Raw genomic sequence first — 20808 nt, forward strand, 5'->3', positions numbered from 1 at the left:
AGCTGTCTTGGAGTGTACAGTGTCCTTATTCAAGTAAGCACAGACATGCTTGCTTGAGACAGAATGTGTGCTCGATGTTGCGTGTGCTATCAATTAAGACACAGCTGTTAATTTCCCTTGCTGTTTCAACAGCCCCTGCCGGGAATTATGAGTCATTCGCACAACAAATCTTGGGGAGCCCCTTGCGCTGCAGTCACTACAGTCACCATCTGATGCATCCTCAGCTGGTGAGAGGACATCGAGGATATGTCTTTTTTTCCCACCCTTTTATTTTGGAATCATGCCTCAGCAATTCTATTGTGTAAAATGCATCATGCAGGATGCATTTTAGTAAGAAAGAAAAGAGACTGCAAAGGCAGGAATGGGCAGAGGGATGAATAAAGAAACTTAGGAGACAGGGAAAGAAGAGAGTAACATAAGGAAGAACAGAAAGAAAAAAGGGATAAAAAGAGGGCAGGGGGACTGTAGGCACAGTACAACCACAGAGGACAGCAAGGAAATGGTTAAAAAAAAGCTATCAAGTCAACAAAAAAAAAGAAGGAAGAAATACACTCCAGTGTGACTCATGTAAGTAAAGTACTGTTCTATTTGAGTGTATATCGAACTAATGACGTTTGGCGGCTATGAGCTATATTCAAGGCCCAGTCCGACTAGGCATATAAAGACTGATGGACATGACAAGCCAGAGTTTAGGTTTAACAGCACATTTACCCTTCACCCCCAGGAAATGATTACTGCTGAGAGTCATTTGATAAATGCATGCTTGCGTGTGTGACCAGAGAGACCTTGAGGATCTACACAGGCACAGCTACAGCTACATACACATGAACATGTGCACACACAAATGTACACAACCGCACACAGCAAATCTCTATAGTATTACTTAACTGAACCTCTTGATACTTTATAAACTCTTGGCTTTTGCTCACAACCCTGGGCACCTACTGTTGAATCATTGCTCTTAGTCGTTCTTTCCCACTCTTTCTTTCTCTTTTTCACACACACATTCACGCAAAGCTTTTACAATCCTCACCTAATGTAAACTGTTATCATTTCTTATACTTAGTGGCTAACCTTGAAATGTACAGTAATGGTTTAGTTCCTGGTCTTATTGAAATAAATGGCAGATGCCTACATGGGTAACCACTGCAGAACACATCCACCCTGAATCTATCCAGCAAGGTTTTCCTTACAAAATGGATCTACTTAAAAATGTGTATGGGAGTTTTTCATGTGTGAAGACTATGTAGAGCTTATTAATCCATTATTTATTCATTCTAAAGTACTCAAACAACCCACAAACAATAGATTGCTTTCACTTATACAACTTATCATTCCTAAATGTGCAGATTAAAAACCACTTTTTCCGATCATAAAGTTGATATGGTAAATTTGTTGGCAAACAGTTGCCTATTTACACATCCGGTACACTCGGAGCAACATTAGCATTTATTTCAAGTCATGTTATTGGCTACCTGATGAATGCAAGTCCAGTACTCACTCTCTGTCTAGCTCTGGTCTGGCCTCCATCAGCTCCTGAGGAAAATATCTAAGTCCCTATCAGCTAAATGCTCCACTAAATGTAACTAGTCATTAAATTTGCCTGTCTATTGTTTGGTGCTGGTCATGAGTGTATGGTGGGTTTATCAGAGCTTTAGCTCTGAAAAAAAAAGCTGCTGCTAGAGACTTTACACACTGTTATTTAATCCATTGCTCACATGAAAATAATGATTAAAGAAGCCTGCCATATGTCAGACAGACTAGAAAGTGTAAGAAAGAAATTTTACATTTCTTATATTGTTACACTGAGTCTGTTATGTAACATTTAAATGACCTTTCTGTAAAGCTGATTTCCTCTGGCATGAAAGAAAAAAAATATTGGTTGCATTTTTTTTTTTTTTTTTTTTGTATTTATTCTGTGTTTGGTGAGTGTGTGTGTGTTTACCTCCTTGGCTCCATCATACTGTATGTTGGTGTTTGGCAACACTGTGGTAGAGTTTCCTTGTGCTCCGTTGCGAACATGAGTCACAGAGACAGACATAGGAGGAGAAGGCACCCCGAGCACAATTATGTTCTCAAATTTAAGGTTGTTTGGGTCCTTGTAACCCGCATGGGTCACCTGCATTGTCAGCACTCCCTATAAAGCAGAGAGCACACGATTACAGTATGTGTCTAATTTTAATGCATTAAAGTAATTCCATGCTCTCAAATTATCATGATGTTTTGAAAAAATAGAGGGACAGACTGATATATATTGTCTATTCCAATGCATAACCCATGAAGCAACCAGTGTACAAACTCCCCAACCACATGTCAGTCAAACAGCTGTTCCAATGGATTTTCTGTCTGTAAGCCCCTAACCCCAGTGTAATGCTAATGTACAGGAAGAACATCACGGACATACATTAAACATGCAAGGCAATCCTCAGTGTTGTGTGAAGCAGGAACATGGGGTACTTGATCCAACAAAGCTTCAGCAGCATAACATAGATCAATCATGCTTAGTGTTCTGGACTGGGAGAGTCGAAAGTCTCTGGTGGTTTTGAACTTTGAACTTGAGTTCAGATCAGAAGGAATAAGTGGGCTGGATTTGAAAGCTGGTGTAGACACATGCAAGGGAAACTTACGTAGACTGCAGAGAATGTGTAGTGGATGTGGTTGCCACTTTTAACTGTGTCTGTAAAAAGAGGAAGAGCAGATATTAATGTTTGTCGCCTCAGTCTGACGCGCGAAATACAGTCACACAGTAGAGTAACTGACCTTCGCTTGTTAAAATGTGTGAGCTAGCTGGCAGTGTTTGAACAGTCACAATGACTCATGATTCTTTGTGTTTGACAAGATAAGAGCTTCCATTTGATGCTCATAAAAGAATGCCTGTAATGAGTGGTAATGACAAGATGCAGATGATCTTGTCTCACACTCACCAACACATTTGCACATACACATAAACAGGCACAAAATGAGAAAAGCAACAATACCTCGGGAATCTCCATCATCCCAGAATAGCTCCCCAGCTGCCTGGTTGTTGTCATCAAGAGCAACGATCAAGCCCATGGGGTTACGCCGACTAGAATTCAGTGAATCAAATGGTTACCAAATGCATCTGTGCAAATACACAAATGTGAATTGCAGTAAATAGAAGACACATTTTTTTGTAGTGTTAGTCAAAGCTTGTTGAATTCTTTCAGTATATTGAGGTGATAACTGTGTGTGTATGTGTGTGTATACCTGTACGTAGTGGTGACATCAGGTCTCTGTGTAGGGAGGACTGCACCACCTCTGATGTGTAAACCAAGCTTGTCAGCTGGTAGAAACATATCAACATACGTTTTGCGGTTTCCCAGTCGTAACATCTGATTGGTGGGACAACATAATCTGTTAACTCACATAAAATTCCTCTGTGTCATTCTCTGTGTGCAAGACAATCTCTGTCACACCCCCTTCAAGATTTTGGACAGTGGTCATAATATTGCACAAGCCTGGGTTGGAAAATACTCTCTTTGGTCTTGCGTGAAATTGCCATGTCTACAATGCAGCTTGACTTTTTCTGAGGCCTTGGAGCAGAAAAACAGGAAAAAATCTGTCTTTCCCATTGGTGTGAATAAGTCTGTTATTAGTCTGAGTCTGCAAACCTGCTACGGGTCCAAAGCTACTTTACAATCAAACACACTGAGCACAGGATACGATACTAACTCTAGAGTTACAACAGCACAGTAAACCTATACATATAAATGATGACTTTTGGCCCTCTCAGCAATAAATTCCACTCTTCAAAATAGCAGATACTTCAACCTGATTGCATAAGTTGTTGCATAAAGTTTCATTGCATAAGCTTACCAAATAATTCAAAATATAACGTATTGTGTCTTCACACAAATTATACATTGTTCAAAAGCTCTACATCTCCTGATTATCTACCTATCTGTATTCCATCTGCAACAGCTGTTGACACAGAATTTGTTCAGACTTGTGGTTTTGGCTCCAGAGTGTTTTCCCCACAAAAAGTACTACCACAGGCCTTATATTGCCTTTAACAGTGCTTTTTGCATTTCTACCATTTCGTTGTAAAATTACATTCAAACACGACCAGGGTTATTGTTCTTCAAGCAGGGTTGAAGAACAATAATTGTATTTTTGTACTTTACAGTTTTATTTTAGGTACATTATTTTTTTTTAAATACATTTTTAAAAAAATGAAAGTCATGCAAACAGGCAGTGACTGAGTCATTTAAGAAGGGTATGAAAAGTGTTATTTTTGACATTATAATTATATAATGCATGACTATGCTATTCTACTAAGAACCATTTACTTAAGAAGAGCAGACAAATTTCTCAGTGTCTTTCTTTCTCTTTCTCTGTGCCCTTCCACTCATTTCTCTGAGGGCCCAGATAGAGCACAGTTAATTTCTGATCCCCTGAGAACTGAATCTTCAGACCAGCCTAAAATAATTTGAGACTCTCTTCTCTCCATCTCCTCTCATTCTCCTTCTACCTACTTCCTTCTCCACATCCTGTTATTCTCTCTTGTGGTGCTCTAATTCTTTTTTTATCCCATTTTCCTCCATTCCCATTGAGGGTGTGTGTGTGTGTGTGTGTGTGTGTGTGTGTGTGTGTGGTGTGTGTGTGTGTGTGTGTGTGTATGTGCACCATTTTACACAGTACAGTAGAGAATGGGTGTGTGTGTGGGCTGGAGTTAGTGGAGCGTCTATAAGCAATTTCAGATCTTATCACCCCCTCATTGTCTGCCTTAAGGAGGTCTTCTCTTGCCTTGTATTCTCTTCTTTTCCTTATTCCTGCTGGCCAGTCCTCCCATCTTCCCACTTGTCTTCATACAGTAATTGTCATCCCTCTTTTTGTTAATCTCATCTCCTCTACTTTACTGCTTCATCTCTCTGTTTTTCCATTATTTCTTTCCTCTGTAACTTGTTTTTCATGGTCATTTTCACTACATCAATACTCTCCCTCAAACCCTTCCATCCTCCTACCCAGATAATCACAGGGGACCAACCGGGACAAGGGGCCGGCAGCAAGACAGCCAATCTAATCGTTCATCTGATCAGTGGGCGCTTTACATCGCCACTGTGACGCCCAAATAAGGTCCCAAAGGAACTCACACCTCTTTTATCTCTCTGTCAGGGAGATAGTCTCTCTCCTCTCTTCTCTGTCCCCTCTTTCACTCTATCTTTGTCCTCACTCTCGCTCTGTCTTATCGCTATCGTCTCTCAGTCTCAAACAAAGAACCTGAGCCAAAGACTTTCATGTGATACATGTTCTTTGTGTATGTGTTAATTCCACTAATGTAACATTATACCGATAAGCCTCTGAGCAATCATTTATGTTGAGCACTATGCATTTATGTTACCCATCAATTAGATACTCCTGTAGAAATCTAATGTATCCTAACACAGTGACCCATAGGCTCTGATGCTCAGTGTCTTAAGACTGAATCAAAGAGATTCAGATCTTTGATATTTTTTGTATCATGTAGCTTTAAATCAGATTGCATTATCTTGAAATATGATTCATATTCTTTCTCCTTAATGTCTGTAAATAGGGTAGAAAACTATAAGAAACACCCATGCCATGTTTTGTAATTAAAGATAAAACTGATTTTTTCACATTGCCTATGAGACAGAATTTCATGGCCATCATGACATAAAAGACATAAGAAAGAAAAATTCTTCCTTAAATCTAAGAAAATATTTCAGCAACTATTTTAAACTGAATGACACAGGGAGTACTCTTACCGTCTCATAGTCATACCACACAGCATCTGGCACATATGCCCGCACCCTGTCCACACCCTGCAGAGAACAAGAACAGAGATTTAAATGTTTGCTTTTTCCATTAAACGCAACCATATATGCTTGTGATTTGTGGAGCAGACATCAAAAGGTGTCAGCTTTGTGTTTTGTGTGAAGGCATGCCTGTGTTTGATTTGTGTTTGCAGTCAGTAACACCTGCTTTAATCTCACTGAACCAATCCAGACACTTTAATCTTACAAGGCTGAACATGAGGAGAGAAGCTACAGTACACCACAAAGGAAAACATGGATGCTTCTTGCTACTATAAATCACTGCAACTTAATAATAAATAAGAAGGAGATAAAATGTTCCCATCAAGGAAAGTTATTTTAAAACTGCCTGTCATCTGATATAAAGTTTCCACAAAGCCCTTGTGACATTTCAGTCTACAGAGCTATGATGCAACAGATGATGGGAAAGACAGCACCCAGCGACGACTGATAGGTGACAGGCTTTGATGGCTTAAGGTGGCGGACAGACAGGAGCAATCAATAGAAGAGCACCAAGCCTTTGATAGCGTTGTCACTTCCCTGCTCTCTCTGACAGGGCAGAACAGAGGGAGAGAGGAAGATAAACACAGAGAACATAGAGAGAGAAAGAACGAACTACAGGTCCTTCTCAAAAAAAAGAAACGAAAAGTGAAATACACTATGTCAGCTGTATAGGCCAAGGCTGTCTGTCAGAGGCATCTATGGCACCAACATCTCTCTCCTCAGCTGCATGTCCTACTTTGTTGCCCTGTGAGGCCTGTCATTAGGAACAAAAAAGAGGGATGACAGGAAGACAAGAAGAAATAAACAGGTAGGAGAATAGGGAACAAAAGATACTTAAACAGAGGGAAATAAGAGCAAATTTGAACACTGTGACACACCAAAAAGAGTAAAATATGATGAAGATGTATTACTGTGATAGTCTGCTAACTAAATTAAATGACTTAATGTCCTCTTTAGGGGCCACATTCACAGTTGGAGGCAGATCACCTGTCACAACCGCTGCACAGCCTGCGGGATGACAGCCTGGGGAAATGGAGGCTCCCCTTATACCTCGTTTTCTGGTGTCTGATTTGCTCGCGGTGCTTATCACTCACCCTGTTGACTAATGGAAAGGGACTGCAGGATTTAGCATAGCTGCTAACTGTGATTGAGAGGGACAAGGCATGAGGCCTGTATCCTCATTTAGAGTACTGAAGCTCTGTTAGCCATAAGGTAAGATTTGATCAGGTGGGCCAAAGATTCATACTGGCAGAATGATCAGATGGTTAGTGGAGGTAGATGAGAGAGGCAGAGAGAGGTGCAGAGACAGAGAGAGAGGGAGAGAGAGGGAGAGAGAGGGGGTGAAAGAGAGATGGGATGAAATGAAATGGGATCACAAGGGTGAGTTGACAGCAGCTGATTAAGAGAATGCAGATGAGATAAGGGAGCCAATGTCTGATGAAAGGATAAGCTAAAAAGAAAAGGGAGTAATGGCAGAGGGAGAGTGGAAGCATGGATGAAGACCAGAGGGGATGACAGAAAGCGAGTGCAGGAGATCTCCCCAGTTTATCACAGAGATCAAGGTTAAAGCATTGACTGATCTGACTGATAGAGCGAGAGCATCATTAGAGAAAGGGACGGCAGGCAGACAGAGCGATAAATAGAGAGACAGAGACAGATGAGAATAATGAAAAAGGAAAAGTGAAGGTAGGATGTGAAAGGCTGTTAAAGATCAGCTGTGTGACCCTACACAAGTAACTGACACAATCTCTTCATGTGGCCCTTCACAGCCTGATGCATCTGTAACAGATAGAAGGAGCTCTGTTCTCAGCGCCTGCCCTGTCCCTGGCTTAAACCACAGCACCATGGCTCAGCAGCACCTTGCCACCACAAAAGATAAATATACAGCCACAGCAGATCTGTCATTAGGAAAGGATGTTTCTCAAGTGGTGCAGTAGCAGAGGTCCACACACTACACTGTGCTCCTATATTACTTTCCTCAAGCAGATGAAGGTTTTCGTGTCAAAACACAGCACTCCTCAACTAACATCATTTGTGAGAGAAGACAAAAATCTAAATTTTCAGTTAGTTTTAATTAGATACAAAGACAACTTTCTGCAGTTTTATGTTTGCTAACTTGTACTGTATGTATCTGTTTTTTTGGGTTTTTTTTGCCTGCCATGGACTCCAGTATGCAGTAAGTAAGTGGGAGGAGAGGTTCAGTATGGGGTCTTGTCAATATTGATCAAACAGCAGGGTGTATCTTTGGTGTTTTGCTTGGGTTTGGTTCAACCCAAAATCTGGGCACATCAACAAATGTTACTCAAAAGCTTACAAACTGTTGTTGGCTGATTTTGATCTTAAATTTGAACTCTTTCAAGCAGAGAAAAACAGCTTGTATTTTTTATTGAAAGTCTGCATGTGATTGAGGTGTGAATCACTTGAATATTTTCAAACATGTAGCTGTCAGTGTGTCATGATGGAAAAAATGAGAAATGTATGGCTGAATGCATCCATGTCACCCATGGAGCTCCACACCAGCACAACATGGTAAGTAAAGGTTTGATCTAATGTACTGTAGATTCAGGCATGACATTTTTGCACCATCACAAACAAGGTCATAATTTTCCTCCTTAGAGATGCTATGGCAGACATTTCACTACATTCAATTTATCAGGGCACTCGGACACAGGGAACATTGCTTTTAAAGAGAAGGAAAATGAGCAGTTGGTCATAATTGATGCCAGCCCCTAACACCCCCTCTGAAAATGGATTTATTTTTATCCTAATCAGTTTCCATCTACACTATTGAGCTCTGCCTCTGGCCTTGAAAGGACCCAAAGCAGGGGAACTTTTGACTGCTATTTGTGCTTCTTGTTTGTCGTTTTGATTCAGAAAATAACACCTGTGCAATCACCTATGCCTTTCCTCTCCCTAACCCTCAGGACATCTCAAACCCTGAGGGTTAGGGAGAGCATAAACCTTCCACTTCTTGTATTAGAAACTTTTCCACAATCACACTTGCTGAAGTTACTTTATCCCCAGCCCCACTACGAATCCAATTCACTTTCCACTATTCTGTAATTCACGAGAGGCCATGCTAAATTGCTTATTAATCAGGCCACTCTGACATGACCGTGATTGCTACGTTTGCACACATGCACACGCACTCACATTTTCAAATACACACAGGTGCACGCCTGTACACACATACTCAGACAAACATGCACAAACACAGCCATACACACTTCTATCTGCACTTCTAATCTGCTAGTAATGAGGTCAGTGCTCTCATTAGAGCTGAGAGAAAAGAGGGAGGATATGAAAGAGAGAAGAAAGAGGGATGAGAGGAGGGGAGGGCAACAAAGAAAATCCCATGTCATGTTTTCCCAGTGGAGGTCAGGGTGTGCGTATATGACTGAGTGAGTGTATGTGTAACTCATCTACATCATCTGCAAAACACATTTGTTTGTACTACATGTATGTTTCTGCATGCACCCTATATGATTGAGTTTCTGTGTCAAGATATGATGCAGTGCGTTCATGTTCAGTCTGAGTGAGCAAATGAATTTAAAATACCCAGGAATGTTAAATATGCATGTATGTGTATTCTGGGATGTTTTAGTTTTTTATTTGTGTGTTGGCTGACCGGGTCCAGTACAGGTGTGATGAGCAGGTGTTTCCCCCAGAGGAACTGGCGGTCCACTGTCCAGGTGGCACTGTCAGAGTAGAACCTTGGGAATGACAGAGAAGAGTGTAGAATCAATTAGGTATCTTTTACATCATAATTTAGATTCATTGTGTAAAACCAGAGTGGTGCAGTGGTTAGCATTATTGTATCACAACAAGAAGTTTCAGGGTTCGAACCTGGATTTACCCAGGGCTTTTCTGTGGGCTTTCCTTGTGTGAATGGTTATTTGTCTCTATATGTCAGCCCTGTGATGGACTGGTGACCTAGGATGTACTTTGCTTCTTGCCCAATGTCAGCTGGGTTTGGCTCCAGCCTCCCACAACTCTCAAAGGATAAGCAGAATAGATAAGGGATGGATGTGTAAAACCATCATGTTGCTCTATGACTTTGGGGCAAGGAATTAGTATTCTTAACTATTACCACTTTTTAAACCCTCATCATTAATAAGACTTTTGCACACTTACACCCTATAATTTGGATGCTGGGACTTTGACCCAGCTCATGAAATCACCACATATCTCTGACAGTCTGACAATTTTTATACATTCACAAAAGAAATTAAATAAGTAAATATATTATGAAAATATTCTGCATGCACCTCTCTAACATTACGTACATGGAATAAATAACTAATATTTTTTTATGAAGCGCTAAATGAACCACAGCCTTAATTCAGGTACAGCCCGGTACAAGTCGCGCTCGTATTGACGTCATTCACAGCTGTGTGGCTAATGACCCGTGCAGGTGTGCAGCGCGGGCAATTCCACCTGGCGCTTAAAATGGCTGCTAATAATTGTTATATGTGGAATCTGTGCTTCTCCTTCCTGGATTCCTCGATAAAAGATTATTGGGACAACTCGATAAAGGATTTGGATTTATTTGGATTTCTTCATCGAGGAGAGAATGCGTCTTCAACTTGTCGAACTGTCTGGACAGAAGCTGAAGTTTGCTGTCGGACCGTGACCACTCTATCAGGGGCCCATTCACCGGATTTCGAGCCGTCATGACCCTTGGTTGTGAGGTAAGTGCCTACTGCTGTGTTGCTTGTTGTTTATTGCTCGTGTACATCGCGCATTTTGGCTCAGTATAGGTTATGTTTGCTTGGCAATGCCATTGAGCTAGCTATGGTTGTGTTGTTGTTGGCTGATTCTCGGTTAAACATGGCCGCTGTGGTGTTGCTTTTCAAGACTCGATTTGTGAAGATCATTAATTATTAGCATGTATGGTTTCTGCGTGCTCCTTGTTGTAGGCTACTACTAGTTGTTCAGTTTGCTGTGTTGTTGAATCTGTGTATGTTAATGTGAAATCATTGTTTAATTTGCAATGTTTGTATTAATTTGCAATGTGTACATGTGTGCATTAGGTATTAACAAAGAAAGCTTGTTGCTAATATCCGAAATGGTGATTTGAGTGTTGAATTGTTTTTTTTGGCACATTTGCCCTGGTGATTATAAGTTGTTTTTTGTTGTCTATTACTTCACTACCTCATGCTGGGAAGGTGAACATGTTGTTGCTTCACAGAAGTCAGGAACATTAGAGTTTAGAATATTTCCGTTGAACCAGGATACTGTTAGTGTTATGCAACAAGTTCATCTGAGGGAAGCCGGGATGTTGTCTGAGCTCCTCTCAGATGAGAAGGGCTTTGCTATTACTCATGGGTAATTGCAACATGCTTGTTGCATAGATTCAGGATTGTGGATCGCAGTGGCTCTGATGTGTTGGGGATCTAATGCACTCCTTGCTAAAACTTATTAAGCAGGGAGCGGTTTGTTTTGGCGGATTAGCTCTCTCGGCAGAATCCTCGTCACTACTCTGAACCATAGAGAGCCCCATCAAACAGCAGAGCCTTTTCCACACACTCTTACTGTATATTTGCTACAAATGGTCAATACCTTTAGAGCACAGAAGTTGGGCTTGTACTTCCTGGTGGGTAACACCTTTTTGCAATATGCTTCACAGGGATTGGCTAATTCACAGCTGCGCAGTTAGAAATGTTCTATTCATGCAGGTGCATAAGGGTAGATTTCATAACCTGTCACCATTACTATGCTCTTTACTCCCTTGCCAATGTCGTTTGCTGTGCTTCTACATGATATTTCACATTATTGATTAAACTGAGATTAATGTTCATGAATGGGTTTTAATGTGTTTTATTAAAGATAGATTAGATCTCTTAGCAGAACCATCACCATTACTTGGGTTCTTTGATAGCTCCCTCGAACAGCAGAGCTTCTTCTGCCAAATTGTTCTGCATAACCACATGTTATAGCTGAACTGGTATTATGAGGGCCTGACAGTATATTTACAATATTGCTGAATGACCTACTCGTTCATGACAGGCCGTACAACAGTCTCCCCCGTGGTGTGGGCTTTGTAGAAGAGTGTGTAGAGGTAAGGCAAAAGTGTGTAACGTATCCGCAGGTAGTGTTTAGAGCTCTCCACTAGCGTTGAATCAGCACCATATGCAGCTGGATCCTGGGGCTGGAGACAGAAAGATGGATTAAAGCGATGGGTTTGATGAATGAGAGAGAGGGAGGGGGAAAGAAAATAAAGATTTGTCTTTTATTCACAGGGGGATAAAAGAGAGAGAAAAATGGGAGGATGAAAGAGAGCTTGTTTGAATCAGGGAGGGAAGGAAATTGGAAGAATATTGAGGGAAATTAAAAGACAGAACTTGAAGCGAGAGGAGGGAAAGGTGTGAACGGGATGGGAAGCTGGAGAACAAAGGGGGGAGGGAGGAAGACAAGGAACGTGTTCACGATGAACCTGTGGACATTAACCTTTATTTATAATGATTAAAATAGAAATTAATTTTACATAGAACTAATCTAAAAGCAGAGTTTGCAAAGAGAATGGGTGAGAGGACTTGAGAGAAAGAAATGTGTGAGAAAGAAACAGAAGTATGATTTAATTTCTGTGATAGTGGAGAGTGAGAGGGTGATTAGCTGCTAACAGGCCGTGCTCCTCTCATCTGGCTAATCATTTATGCCCTCGGCACCTCTGAGAGTGTGATGAGAACTCTGTGTGTATGTGTGTGTGTGTGCGCGTTTGGACTGGCCTGCATGGCCGTATGATGAGAGCCATGATTAGGGCAAAGCAAAGGTCACACATTAGCTGTCTCGTTTAGTGGAAATCGTACTTCAAATTCATCATCATCATGTCCCTGTCCTCCAGCAACTACACCCCCCCACCCCTTCCTAAACATAGACACACCATTTTGGACTAACTCTGCTCCCCCCTTTCCCTACCTCAGTGCTGTTACTTTTTTTTTTACAGCAGTGATAAGCATGGAAATGTCACATGAAGAATGTTATGAGAGAGATGTGCATGAGGCTGTGGTGACAGTGATATCACATATATAGCAGGTTTGGATGGTGTTCTTTTGTTTTACTGTCCAAAACAGCACCGTGCAAGTAATAGTAAGTGCTAGGTGACCCAGTATTACATCCCAGAACAGTGGCATTTCAATCAACATTATTTTGTGGGCATGTTGGTTATATTAAAAAAAGAGTTTGCAACTAACACGTGGGCTAATGCCAGTGGCTGTCTTGTTCTATTGGATTTGGGGAAGTTTACGCTTTGGCAGCTCCACCAAAACTCCTTTTAACAGCCTTTTCTCTTGTAACATTAAAAAAATTAAACATGCTTGGAAACATGTTTAGAAATCAAAACCCTGGGAAAGGCTTCATATGATACACATGCAACTAAATCAAAATGTAGCTGTGTATATGGTGCTCTGTGAGCGGAGAGAGCTAATCTCACCTACTCAGAGGTTAGTTATGGGTCTGACACCATATGGCACATCATACTATGGTTAATTTAGCATAATTTAGCATTAACATTATTGTTTACTAAAGTGGAAAATTCCAACCTCTTTCATCATGAGCATCAGTCACTGAGCCTCTGTGCTGTGTTTTACTTCAAGCTCAAATGTTGGAATACTCACAGCAGTCATAATGATTTTCAGCAGCTAACATTCCCAGTGTTAAACCCAAATCAAATGTCCTGCCACTCCCATTTTACAACATAGTTTTGCTAGTGATTGTGTGGTTACAATCTCCATGGATACTGACAGAGGTTTCTATTTATAACCACTTGGACTTTCTAGCACCTATACAATGTTATGAAATGAAGGGTATACCCTGCAGCAGTTTAGACCAAACAATGGTCTTGTGATACATAAATCTAAAAGTGACAGTCTAATATGAGAATTGCAGAGCAAAATGCCTTTACAGTACCTTGTAGCCCTGAGCGTTGTGGTTCCGACTGAAGGGGTAGAAAGCTCCCACCTGCATCCAGCGACGACACAGCTCTTCAGAGGAGTTGTCAAAGAATCCACAGATGTCAGCTCCAATCTGAAACATATGAGGGGACATCAGCATGACATTTAGCCAGAACCTACAGTATTTTTTTTTTTTTACCAATGCCTTAAATGTTATATTTGTATTGTGGAATCATATAGTTGGCATGCCATTTCACATACTCTGAGAAAAGAAGATGTGGATTCCAGTCAGAGATTGAAACAAATCTCCTGCAGTAGTGGAAAAGTGGCACTGATGTGATGACCAGCCACATATTTGTCTTTTAAAATGTCTTTCTTGATGTCTCTTCAATTTGGTCAAGATTTATTGGCAGACAGTAGATGTGGGTAGTGAACTTTATTTACATTAATTGCACAATGGAGTCCAAGAAAGAGACTTCAGTCAAAGGCCAGTCCACAGAGACTGCTTGCCTTCTATTGTTTACTACTGGCCCCATTTTACAACAGACTCAATGGGAGGGAATCGATCCAAATCCCATTTCTCCTGCTCTCTCTCTTTGTGTGAGCGTGTGTGTGTGACTACTGAGGAGCCTAAAATCTGCTTGACACAGTCCCACCAGGATGTAGTTGACATCCATAAGACCACCTGACGTGCACAGCTGGAGGAGCGTGCGCATGTATTTGCATGTGCGTTTGACCCCCTGTTGTTTTTTTACCGCTGTTTGCACTCTGTGCACTACAGATACACACATGCAAGTATTCAGCTCAGAGTGCACTTGGGTACTGGCAAGCAGTGTGTGTCTATGTATTTGAATGAGGTGGTGCTCCTGCAAAGAGAACCGGTGTTCTTCCAGACATTTTAATGGATCTCATTCCAGATGCACTTTTTCTTGCCTGCCCCTCTGTCTTTATGCTCACGCCTGAACATAGATCTCAATTAGCAGCTGAATCCTCTTTAAAAAGGCAAAAGAGAAATTAACGAATGCCAGAACTGCATGTTAAGATCTTTTTGAGTGATACAAGTGTTCTACATACCTAATAATAACATTTCTGTCTCTTTCATTAGTGCCGTGTGAGGGAAGTAAGAGCCTCAAGTGAACTGTACTAGTGTCATTTGCTAAAAAATGAACCAAACTGTGTCGAGCTCTTGGGTGTCAGGAGTTTTGCTTTTTGCCAAATTCATAGGCAGATTAAATTAAACAAAATACACCTTTCTTCTGCAGGTGTGCTATTACAGTATCAAAGTTCAGAGGGTTACAACACAAAACTACAAGTAGAACTTTTCTCTACACTGACTTTTACTATATGATGTTCGAATCTGTGGCTTGGGTAAAAAACTGAAAAGATTACTCCTTGCAGTCCTGTTAAACCCTGTAATGGCAAACCATTTTTTTTCTCAGTCAAACTCTCTTACTTTAAACATTATATAAACAGTATTTGCCCTTCTGTGAAGTTTTGCTACTCACATAGGGAATCCCAAAGAGTCCAAACTCTAACATGCCAGGGATGGCCCATTTAATGTCGTTCCAGTTGGCAGCATTGTCCCCCAGCCAGTGACCCGAATATTTTCCCACACCTGGGAAGGAGGAGCGGGTCAACATCAGGGTACGGTTTCCTCCAAACACACGCTGCAGAGCTCTGTGGGATGTGGAGGAGGCAGCAAGGAGAGAGTGGGAGAAAGAAGTCATTAAGATAAAAAGGACATGGGGACAGAAAGAGGAAGGGATTCAAATGGCACAAGGGAGAAACCTATATCAAACAAACATACACAAACACATACATGCTCACAGAGTGGAGCAAGATAGAGTGATATTGGATGGGGACAAAGCCAGAGCTAGTACTACTTTTCCTTCCCCATTGTACATTATTATTTTGTTTGATGAGGGAAATCGAAGCTGCATCGATTTCCATGACAATACAGAACCCTGATGATGTTTACCAAATGTGTCTCCTGCCAATAATACATTTTAATTAGTGGACGGAGGGAGAAAGGAGACAAAAGATGAGCTTGCATTAATTCTGAAGGAGTGAGTCAGCAAGTTGACTTCAGAGGGCTTGTATTACATGGTGTCCGTGTATGTATGTGTGTGTGTGTGTGTGTGTGTGTATGACCATGTGTATGCAAATATTATGTTTTCCCTTGTGCATACAGTTTGTGCACAGTATTGTGACAGGTAATACAGTACCTCCAGGGAAATGCCATAAGAGGTATAAAGACTAAGTATATGTTTTATATAATCAACATCTGTAGAATGTAGGAGCAAGACATTGTAAGATCTGAAATTTAAACTACCTAGTTTATCAGTGGGATGTCTTGTAGCCAAATGTCATGGCAACCTTTTAAGATGTCACTTTTGTATAGAAAAACAAAAAACAGCGTGTCATAATGTCATTGTGAAAGAAACTCTTCTTCCTCTTCAGACACTGTACTAAGCAGTGCTGAGATTACATTCAGATAAAAAGAAACATCTGAAAGGTTATGCAGTGATTTTTATTGGCATCTCTGGTACATTTGAAATCTCATGGCAGTGATAAATCAGCATAAAACAGCTGCAGAATATCCCAGTAAGTGGCAAGAAAAAGGCAAAGAAACCTTTGTAGTGCTGACATGAGATGTATAACCTATTGGAAAATTTGAACGTTATTAATACTTGGACAATTCATTAGTCTTACCCTGACAACATCTTTGCTACTTTTTGACTTTTAACCGCAACATATGGTTCATCTCTGCATCCAGGGGTGTGTGTTCTTTTTCAGTTTTATGGGGTGTTATTTTCTAACAGCCAAAAACCCATTAGTGCAGGTGTGTGCTGCTTTCTAATTGATGCAGTTTCCCATACTGTCACCATTAGTGCGTATTTGATTTCTGGCAAATGATGCCAACTAGCCTTGTGTGAAATATCTGGCTGAGGCCTTGGAAACTATATGAATTCCTGTACTAAGATAAAAACATCTGCAGCTTATACCTCAGTGGCATTTAAGCGGTTTGCATTTTGTGCACTGGCTCTTGTGGGCTTCCTCTAGCTGTACTGCAGGCCTGTGCTATTTTGATAGGCTTTGAAGGACATATTTGATGTGTTCTGGTGAACCTCTCCTGCTACTCTCTTTTCAAATTACTCTGTGCTTGTTTGCAATTTTTGTGATGAAAGCAGTGATTAGCTACATGACTTTTGGCCATAGATTCACCTCACTCATCACACATCATCTCAATCATTTGTATGGTACCTAAGCAGTTACAGAAGCAAGGGAAACTTAATGTAGCATACTTGATGTACCTTAATGATATTTACAATCATTAGCATAATTTCAATATGGGATATACAAAAACTGGTGTGCCAATTGCATGCACGATGCACATGGCATTAAGCACAGAAGGACTTAAGTTTATAGGTATAACAGGCCAGTTGTTTGTAATCAAGTTGGTGTGTGTGTGCATTCAGCTAGCAGATATTCATGATCCCTGTGTTTGCCCAGATTTCTTTCGACAATACCAATTTATGTGTACCCTGCCTGTATATCTAAACATAAATAAAGCATAATGCAAGTTCAGTAAACTTTAACCTGTTTTATGCTTCATCAATTACCATATTATCAGTGATTATATCCTCTACACACACTGATGCTCCTCCGTAGGTTTGTATAAGTAATGGGCCCTTAAACTGTTTCAGTGCCAGACCCAGATGAGAAATTCATTCTCTCATCCTTTGAGTCGGGCTCATTAAAACATGTTTCTGCACTTATCACATAGGATCCAACTTGCAAATGGTCTGCAAGAGTCACAGGCTGTGATTTAGCAGAGGGCATAAGTCACTGCACTGCACTGAACTGACAGATTTCTCGGTTGCACTTTTGCATGCCAGCTCCATAATTCTGCTCCACGGCCGCTTCTCAATAACCCTTGATTCTGCGACACTTGATTTTAAAGGTTTTGTGTTTTGACATCACACAGTGCATTTTGTTGGCCAGTGCCTCATTGCTCTGAAGGGCTGGCAGCAAGTTGGCCTCTATACTGTAGCACACCCTGGCCAAACTCTTCTTCTATCATTGATTGTGAATTAAGATAGACTTTATTTATCCTACTTGTGGGAAATTCACAATGCACTCACTTTTCAGTAGCCAGCACCATAGAGTAGCCATACAGACTGTGGACATCATAGTGGTTCCCCCAGGCCTGCTTGGCATCCATACACAGAGTCTTACTGTACATCACCTCATCCAGAATCTCTGGGGGAGAGAAAAGATGAAGGAGGCAAAGAGAGAGGGTAAAGTGAGAAGGAGGTGTGGAGTGAATACCAAATATAGGGTGCGGTGAGGTAAGGAGAGTGATAGGAGGAAAAAGAAGAAGGGGACAAAGAGAACGAGAGAGACATTGATATATATTGCAATAGGAAGTGGGAACAATGAGGAAATGAGAGACAGAAAGAGCAATGGAGGAAGAGGATGACTAAGGAGGAGTGCAATAAAAAGGTGGCATCAGGGGAGCATGCCTTTTCCAGTTATGATCATCCTGTCTGGGACACAGTCGGAATAAAAGACGTGGCAGAAGAGTCATTTTCAAAATTCTTCGCCAGGGACCCACTATTTTAGATGAGTTTTCCTCTGGACCTGAACTTACTTTATGAGCTATTGTGGCTAATATATCAACTTGTGCTCAGCATTTGCACTACAAGTTGCAGGCCTGTGAAATCCTCTACCTCTTTGTACTGCCGTAACCTTAGAGTACTATGATCCAACTATTATAAGCTGTAGATTTATAACTGTTTTGTAAGAAGAGGCAAACTAACAATGCTGGCATGACAAAGTATTGAGACCAAACTATGTCTCTAAAGCAACACATCTATTGCAGTTACTGAAACTGTTATAAAAGCAAGTAATAAGTTTGATTATTGCTCAGAACACAAAAAAATTATGCATCTTACTTGGAGTGTAAGGAGGGTAGTTGAGGTTGTTATCGGCACAGCCCTTAGTTGATCCTTTCTTGAAATTAGCAACCTCATTCATGTCCTGAAAGTGCATCAGAGGTCATATTTTTTGAACACAATGCAACACAATTATACAACAAGTTTAAACTTATCGTTTAATGAATAAATACAAATATTTATGGCATGCTAAAAGTGTTGTGAATCCAGGATTCTTACACTAAAATGTTGAAAAGGAGATTTATTCCCATCCAACATTTCATTTTTTAAGCATTAGTAAAATGACCTGGGTTGACTTGGTGTTTGTTAATGGGACAGGGAATTGTATGTATTTCCTGTAAATGGCCTTGGTAATGAGTGAGCCAAATCCAAATTTTCAGCTGAGGAATCATTAACAGTACAAAATGAATTTCAACCTGTTTTTGTGTCAACCTGTGTTTGGTGCTCTTTATTGGCCTCTGTGTTCAACCTGCATTGAAGTAATTGCCACTGAACAATTAAGCTCACTGCCCCTGCGTGCATGCAGCAGCCTGCAGAATAATGTCAGTTTCAGAATTTTCAGTTAGTGAACACCTTCATTTTGTGTATCTAAAATTGACTTACAATCCAAAGGGCATCGTGTTTGATCTCTCTGGAGAATCGCTCATACTCATCAACCCACCAGTCGATGCAGTTTTGGCTGGTGTAGTCTGGAAACACTGTCTCTCCTGGCCACACCTGAGAAGGAGAGAATATGAGATGCTGTGTGTTTACAAGCACTTTTTAATAGTTTTGGAATAAAACTCTGAGAACATTAGTTTGGCATCACTGCGTGAGCTTCCCTGCTGACATTATTCACTTTGGGTTTTGTTTTGGCAAAGCGCAGAGTTATACTTTCTTGACAGGACTTCATTAAAAATTCTGTTTTCTTATCCTTTTTAGTTGAGTTTTAAAAGCATCAACAACATGTTTTTATCTAGGCACAAAGCTAGCCTACACAATACCGTATATGTAAACAACATGATGGGACATGATCAGCTAAGATAGTGTAGGCGTAGCACATTCCACACACACAAGCAAAAACTAGGCCTATGGAAATGTCAGGGAAACAGCTTAGAGATGTGGAAATGACAAAGAAAAGAGAACAGAGGAGAGGGAGAGATGAAGTAAGGGAGGGGGCGGGAGTGATGAGAGAGAGAGAGAGAGAGAGAGAGATGGTAAAGGAGAAAGGAGATAGAGAGACGGACAAGTTGAGGAAGAGAACAGAGAGGAGAAATCGATAATGCAATAGAAATCTCTAGACGTGACTGTGTGTTAGAAGTCGTCCTTAATGACATGTATTGAGAAAAATGATTAATCTACAGAGAAAGGGGGAGATTTTCTGTGTGTGTGTGTGTGTGCATTTTTGTGTGTGAACCCTTCTTTAGAGCACAGTAGATATTAAATCTCAAGGTTGCTCCGTTGTAGCTATCTTTTACCTTTTACTTCCACTGCCAATACCTTTACAGCCCAGTTTGTAGCAAAGACGTGAATCATGCTCAGGTATGCTCACGTGCACTCACCCACACATACACACACAGAAAGATTTATTGGCAGATGTTTTTGGCAGGTGGTCAGAACTCCAAGGTCAGAGCTTATTGATAGCTCCTCGCATTTTCCATCGTTCTATTTGCAATCATTTTTTCCTTCCTTTAATTCTAGATTTTGTCTCTCCAACGTCTCCAGCTGCTTACTAATACTGACACCCCAGTAAACACTTTCAACAAATCTGCTGGCATTTGTAGCTGCATATGTCACTCTATCTTTATGTCTGTTTGTCTGTTTTTATGCTCCCCTCTCTGTCAGTCTGCCTATCTTTGTCATTACCTGTCTGTCTCCCGTCTACTACCAGTCTCTATCTGTCCCTCTCCCTGCCTCTTCTTCAGAATGTCTTTCTACCTTCCTTCTTGCCTGTGCCTTTTTGGTGTTTACCTGATAATCTGTCTTTTTGTCTCTTGTCTCTCACTACAGTTGACTCCCTGTGTACCACCCTGCCACTCTACCAGTCAGAAAGACAGCCAGTCTGTCTCCCAGTACATTTCCCTCTAATCTATTATTTGTGCCTGTCTGTCTGCCTGTACCTACCTTTTTCTCTGCCCATGTTTCTGTCTGTCATCCCTACCTTTAAACCCACATTGACTC

At 40.9% G+C, this 20808-nt stretch overlaps 1 protein-coding gene across 2 annotated transcripts in view; it reads right to left on the reverse strand.

The window, feature by feature from the left end:
- Positions 1-20808, reverse strand: part of si (sucrase-isomaltase (alpha-glucosidase)) — a 59968-nt gene that overhangs the window by 25705 nt on the left and 13455 nt on the right. For both annotated transcript variants that reach the window (XM_018681159.2, XM_051065414.1), the window contains exons 13-24: positions 19252-19365; positions 18649-18733; positions 17836-17953; positions 15196-15367; positions 13707-13823; positions 11795-11949; positions 9427-9511; positions 5748-5804; positions 3229-3353; positions 2979-3067; positions 2628-2677; positions 1946-2137 (exon numbers count right to left, since the gene is read on the reverse strand). In XM_018681159.2, coding sequence (XP_018536675.1) covers positions 1946-2137; positions 2628-2677; positions 2979-3067; positions 3229-3353; positions 5748-5804; positions 9427-9511; positions 11795-11949; positions 13707-13823; positions 15196-15367; positions 17836-17953; positions 18649-18733; positions 19252-19365 — 1359 coding nt within the window. The remainder of the gene's footprint in view (positions 1-1945; positions 2138-2627; positions 2678-2978; positions 3068-3228; positions 3354-5747; positions 5805-9426; positions 9512-11794; positions 11950-13706; positions 13824-15195; positions 15368-17835; positions 17954-18648; positions 18734-19251; positions 19366-20808) is intronic.

The sequence above is a fragment of the Lates calcarifer genome, linkage group LG21 (genome assembly GCF_001640805.2).
Source record: "Lates calcarifer isolate ASB-BC8 linkage group LG21, TLL_Latcal_v3, whole genome shotgun sequence".
Classification (NCBI taxonomy): domain Eukaryota; kingdom Metazoa; phylum Chordata; class Actinopteri; family Centropomidae; genus Lates; species Lates calcarifer.